Genomic DNA, 6,147 nt, shown 5'->3' with positions numbered 1-6,147 from the left:
AGTGCTGGGATTACAGGCTTGAGCCACCGCGCCCGGCCTATAAAATATTTTAAAAACTATCATCTATTTTTATTTGGCCATAATTCTCTTAAAAGTATACTTACTTTTAAGATTATAGCATATACTTATATATGCAATTTTACCACTGATAAAAGTATATTATAAATATATCTCTAAAATGTTTCATAAGCCATATAATAAATACATGGGTGCATAATACTGTAATAGTCATTGGATTTGGAATTCCAATGGCTGATGAGACTCCCAGCTTTACACCCTTACTGGCTCCCTAGCATGTTTACCTGAATATTCAAGTGTCTGTTTAAGAGATTTGTGTCAGTATTGACTCCTGTGGAGAAACAGCATGTGCCTAAAGGAAAAGAGTTCAGGATCTTTCAGGATCAGCTGGAGGAAGTACACCTCTGCTATGTAAATTGGGAGGGAGGGAATTGCTGTTGCATAGATGAGAAAAAGGGAGACTTGGGAGAAGTGGCAAAGGGAGATGGAGAAAGGAGGAGAAAAGTAGGTGAGAGGATGATCATTTCTGCTTAATATTAAACTAATAAATAATTTGATATGTTTCTTTTTTTCTTTTTCTTTTTTTTTTTTTTTTTGTGCAGAGTCTTGCTCTGTCACCCAGGCTGGAGTGCAGTGGCGCAATCTCGGCTCACTGCAAGCTTTGCCTCCCGGATTCCTACCATTCTTCTGTCTCAGCCTCCCCAGCAGCTGGGACTACAGGCGCACGCCGCCACGCCCGGCTAATTTTTTTGTATTTTTGGTGGAGACGGGGTTTTCACCATGTTAACCAGGATGGTCTTAATCTCCTGACCTCGCGATCTGCCCACCTTGGCCTCCCACAATGCTGGGATTACAGGCGTGAGCCACCGCACCTGGCCGATATGTTATGTTTTAATGCAAAGTATCTTCTAATTTCCCTTGTGATTTCCTCTTTAGCCAGTTGATTATTTAAGAGTGTATTGTTTAATCAAATATTTGTGAATTCCTCAAATTTCCTCATATTATTGGTTTCTTATCTCCTTGCATTGTAGTCTGAGATCACACATTGAATGACTTAAATTATTTTACATTTTCTGAAACTTGTTTTATGGTCTAACACGTGATCTGTCCTGGGGTGTTCTGTGAGCACTTGAGAAGAATATGTATTCTACAGTTGTTGAGTGTTCTGTGTGTCTGTCAGGACTCATTAATTGATGCTGTTGTTCAAGTCTGCTGTTTTCTTGTTTTGTCTAGTGTCTCCTCCATTATTGAAAGTGGGTATTAAAGTCTCCATCTTGTTGAATTGCCTTTCTTTCTTCAATTCTGTTAGCTTTGCTTCATGTATTCTGGACCTCTGTTGTTAGGTATGTCTGTATTTATAATAGTTATATCTTCATAATAGATTCACCCTTTCATCACTGTAAAATGTCCTCTGTAGTAGCAGCATTCATTTTAAAGTCTGTTTTGTCTATTGTTAGTATAGCCACTGTAGCTGTCTTTTGGTTACAATTTGTGTGGTATATCTTTTTCCATCCTTTTACTTTCCACTTAATTGTGTCCCTTGCAGAAAGCGTATAATTGGATTATATTTTGTTTTTTCTGTTTTTTTGTTTTTTTGAGAAAGAGTCTCGCTCTGTCACCCAGGCTGGAGTGCAGTGGTGCAATCTCGGCTCACTGCAACCTCCACCTCCTGGGTTCAAGCTATTCTCTTGCCTCAGCCTCCCAAGTAGCTGGGCCTACAGATACCCGCCACCAGACCTGGCTTTTTTTTTTTTTGTATTTTTAGTAGAGACAGGGTTTCACCACATTGGCCAGGCTGGTCTCAGAACTCCTGAGCTTGTGATCCGCCTGCCTCGGCCTCCCACAGTGCTGGGAATACAGGCATGAGCCACCGCGCCTGGCCTAATTTTGTATTTTTAGTAGAGACAAAGTTTCTACATGTTAGTCAGGCTGGTCTCAAACTCCTGACCTCAGGTGATCCGCCTGCCTCAGCCTCAAAGTGCTGGGATTATAGACTTGAGCCACCGCTCCTGGCTGACGTTATTTTCTTTAGAGAAGTATGGTAATGCATTTAGACTATGCTCCATCTGCAAACTTGTTTTTGTCTTTGTCTAGGTGTAGATCTCTTTGAGTTTATCATACTTGGAGTTGTTGAGCTTATTGGATGTGTGGATTAATGTTTCTCATATTTGAGAAGTTTTGGGGCATTATCTCTTGAAGTATTCTTCTGCTTCTTTCTCTTCTCTCCTCAGACTTCATTATGCATATGTTGGCATACTTGATGGTATCTCACAGGTCTCAGAGATTCTGTTCATATTTCTTTTTTTTGAGACGAAGTCTCCCTCTGTCACCAGGCTGGAGTGCAGTGGCACAATCTCAGCTCACTGCAACCTCCGCCTCCCAGGTTCAAGCAATTCTCCTGCCTCAGCCTCCTGAGTAGCTGGGACTGCAGGCGCACGCCACCACACCTAGCTAATTTTTGGTTTTTTTTTTAGTAGAGATGGGGTTTTATCATGTTGGCCAGGATGGTCTCGATCTTTTGACCTCGTGAACCACTCACCTAAGCCTCCCAAAGTGCTGGGATTAGAGGCATGAACCACCACGCCCGGCAATTCATATTTCTGTATTCTTTTTTCTTTCTGTCTTAGACTAGATAATCTTGGGCAACCTATTTTTAAGTTTGCTGGTTCTTTCTCCCACTTGCTCAAATCTACTGTTGAACCTGTCGGGTAAATTTTTTATTTTCATTTATTGTACTGTTGATGAAAAGATTAAAAGTCTGTAAAACATTTGAAGAGATTTATTCTGAGCCACATAATGAGTGACCATGGCCTGTGACACAGCCCTCAGGAGATCCTGAGAATATGTGCTCCAGGTTGTGGGGGCACAGCTTGGTTTTGTATATTTTAAGGAGACAGGAGACATCAAATACATTTAAGATACACATTGGTTCAGTCCAGAAAGGTGGGATAACTCGAAGCGGGGGCTTCCAGGTTATAGGTAGATTTAAGTTTTTTCTTATTGGCAGTTGGTTGAAAGAGTTATTATCAGTAGAAATAAATGTCTGGATTATGATAGGAGGTTTTGGAGACCAAAGCTTCTTCAGATGAAGAAGCAGGTAGCATGCAGATGAAGCCTCCAGGTAGCAGGCTTCAGAGAATAGATTGTAAGTGTTTCTTATCAGGCTTAAGGTCTGTGTTGATGTTAATGCTGGAGGAGTACAGTGAGGCACGTCTGACCCCCCACTTGCCATCATAACCTAAACCAGTCTTTTCAGGTTAAATGTTAGAGTGCCCTGGCCAAGGAGGAAGTCCATTCAGGTGGTTGGGGGACCTTAGAATTTTATTTTTGGTTTGCAGTACTTTCATCCCCAGAATTTCCATTTAATTTCTTTGTTGATAGTCTCAATTTGGTGGAACGTTATTCTCATACTTTCCTTTAGTTCTTTAGACATAGACATCTTTTAGGTCTTTGAATGTATTCAAATATATGAATTTAAAGTCTTTATCTAGTAAGTACAATGTTTAGGCTTCCTCAAGGACAGTTTAATGATTTTTGTTGAAAGCTGGACATTTTAAATAAGGTAGCAGCTCAGGAAATCAAATACTCCTCCCAGGGTTTGTTGTATTGCTGCTCCTTTTGCTTGTTTAGTGATATTTCCAAACTAATTCCTTTCTTTTTTTGAGACAGAGTATCGCTCTTTTGTGCAGGCTGGAGTACAGTGGCATAATCTTGGCTCACTGCAACCTCCACCTCCCAGGTTCAAGTGATTCTCCTGCCTCAACCCCCCAAGTAGCTGGGACCACAGGCACGTGCCACCATGCCCGGCTTGTATTTTTAGTAGAGACGGGGTTTCACCATGTTGGCCAGGCTGGTCTTGAACTCCTGACCTCATGTGATCTGCCCTCCTTGGCCTCCTAAAGTGCTGGGATTACAGGCATGAGCCACTGTGCCCGGCCTCCAAACTAATTCTTTGTAAAGTCTGTATTCTTGTACATGCCCACTGAAGTCTCTGATTGGTTAGTTTTGTGGTCAGCTGATAATTAGACAAAGACTTAAATGCTTGGAACTAGTAAATTTCCCATTTTTTGCCAAGCAGCTCTGTGTTGCGGCATAGCTCCAGCACTGAGCCAGGCAGTTTGCAACTACCCCAAAGCCTTCACTTCCTGCTTGCACAGAGCCTCAAGGTTAGCCAGAGGTGTGAGCTAGGATCTTTTTCAGGTCTTTCCGGGATGTGTCCATAGCTCATGTATGTAACCTTCTAGAGTCCCAGTGATACCGCATGGCTTTTCAAAGCTCCAATCCCATGGTCATCTCATTTTTTAGCTTTTCCTTGTCAGCTTTTTGGCTACCCTGTTGTTTTCCTCAACTGTTATCCACTGTCTTGGGCAGCTGCTATGCTAAATTATTGCCTCTGATTGTTTCCAACAAGCACTTCTGGGGAAATGGCTTTTCACACTGGGTGAGCACCAAATTAGGTCAAATGAAGACAGCCTTGCAAGTGGGGTCTTCCAGGGAACCACCTGACAGGTCAAATAATGACATTTTCCTGGAATGGGGTTTTAGAAGAATCTCCAGTGCCTTCTCCCTGCTCCAGTGGCTTCCAGGCTGCTGATTTTCACAGTAATTGTGAGGTGTTAGTTTTCAATTTAAAAATGGCACAAAACTTGCTGCTTACTGAAATCCAGCTATTTTTCCTGAATAACTGCTCCCTGATTGCTACATTCCTTTGGTAGATTTCTAGAATGTTGAAGAAGTTGTTTCTGGTTATTTGTCCAGTGTTCTTGTTGCTTTTATGGAGGAAAAGATTTTCCAAAGGCCTTGCTCCAGCATTTTCACTGACATTGTTTTGATATGAAGAATTTAACCCATAGTCAAACACCAGAAATTGAAAAAGATTTTCTTATGATATAGATTAATGTTTTCTAAAGCATCATTTCTTCTATCTCCTTTTTTATGGTATTTCATGGTATGAATATACTATAGGATGCTTAACTCTTTCATAGTTAATGGGCTTTTTGTTAGCTTGTAATAGCCAAGAGAACTAGAAACAACGTTACAACTAAATTTTTGTATATACCTCTGTATGCCATTAAGAATGTTTTTCTAGAATGGCTACCTGGAAATCAGATTGCTTGATGAATAATATGTGCATTAAAAAAATTTAAGAATACTTTAAAACTGTCTTCCAAAGGCCTAAACTGGTTTATATTTCCAGCAGTGGTTTGTGAGAATATCTCTCTTCCACACCCTGACCAATACTGGACATCAGTCTTACAAAGTTTTGAAAGCCTGGGCAAAAATAATATGTCATTGATTTTTCAAATTTGCATTTAAATTATATTTTGAAGAACAATGTCATTGCTACCCCAGTAAGTAATAATTTTTAATCCTTTTGTTTCTCCTCTTTAGGGAATGGCATTTACTTTACAAGAACGACAAATGCTTGGTCTTCAAGGACTTCTACCTCCCAAAATAGAGACACAAGATATTCAAGCCTTACGATTCCATAGAAACTTAAAGAAAATGACTAGCCCTTTGGAAAAGTAAGAGTTGGTTAGATGTTTCATTTTTTTATTGGTATTCTGATTAGAAAACTTGTGAGCATTATGGTTATTGTGGCATGAGAAATACACAATCTCATATAAGTTTGTGTTTTTCAGTTAACTACTTTTATAATGATTGTGTTTCTTTTACTTCAGTGAATACTTCACAAGTATTCACTATTGTAAAACTTAACAAATTAGTTTTTATGCTTACAGTCAGAGCAATTCAGATTTCAATGGAATATTAGAAGCAAAGGATACCATCTAATTTGCAATCATTTTATTCAACAACTTTTATTGATCACCTACTTTGTATTGACACTATACCAGCCACTGAGGCTATACAGTGGGTAATAGATAGGGTGACCATATGCTATATCACCTAATCCAGGATACTTTGGAGAATAAAAAAGAGCTATCCCTGGCAAACTTTTTTTTTCTTTTTTTTTTTTTCAGCTAAAAGAGCGGAAGAGGTGATTTATTTTAGGGTTGTTACACTCGGCCACAAATAAACACAGAAATAGTCCAGAATGTCACAAGTCCAGGGCAGAGGACCAACATGGGCAGTTTTGTTTATGAGCAAGGTGGGTCTCAGAGGTGATCG

At 39.9% G+C, this 6,147-nt stretch overlaps 1 protein-coding gene across 2 annotated transcripts in view; it reads left to right on the top strand.

The window, feature by feature from the left end:
• The window catches only part of ME2 (malic enzyme 2, NAD(+)-dependent, mitochondrial), a 53,108-nt gene that overhangs the window by 6,732 nt on the left and 40,229 nt on the right, over positions 1-6,147 (top strand). For both annotated transcript variants that reach the window (XM_011928764.1, XM_011928763.1), the window contains exon 2: positions 5,410-5,543. In XM_011928764.1, coding sequence (XP_011784154.1) covers positions 5,410-5,543 — 134 coding nt within the window. The remainder of the gene's footprint in view (positions 1-5,409; positions 5,544-6,147) is intronic.

This window comes from Colobus angolensis, unplaced genomic scaffold, assembly GCF_000951035.1.
Source record: "Colobus angolensis palliatus isolate OR3802 unplaced genomic scaffold, Cang.pa_1.0 Scaffold8, whole genome shotgun sequence".
NCBI lineage: Eukaryota > Metazoa > Chordata > Mammalia > Primates > Cercopithecidae > Colobus > Colobus angolensis.
This window is presented reverse-complemented; position numbering and strand designations above follow the sequence as displayed.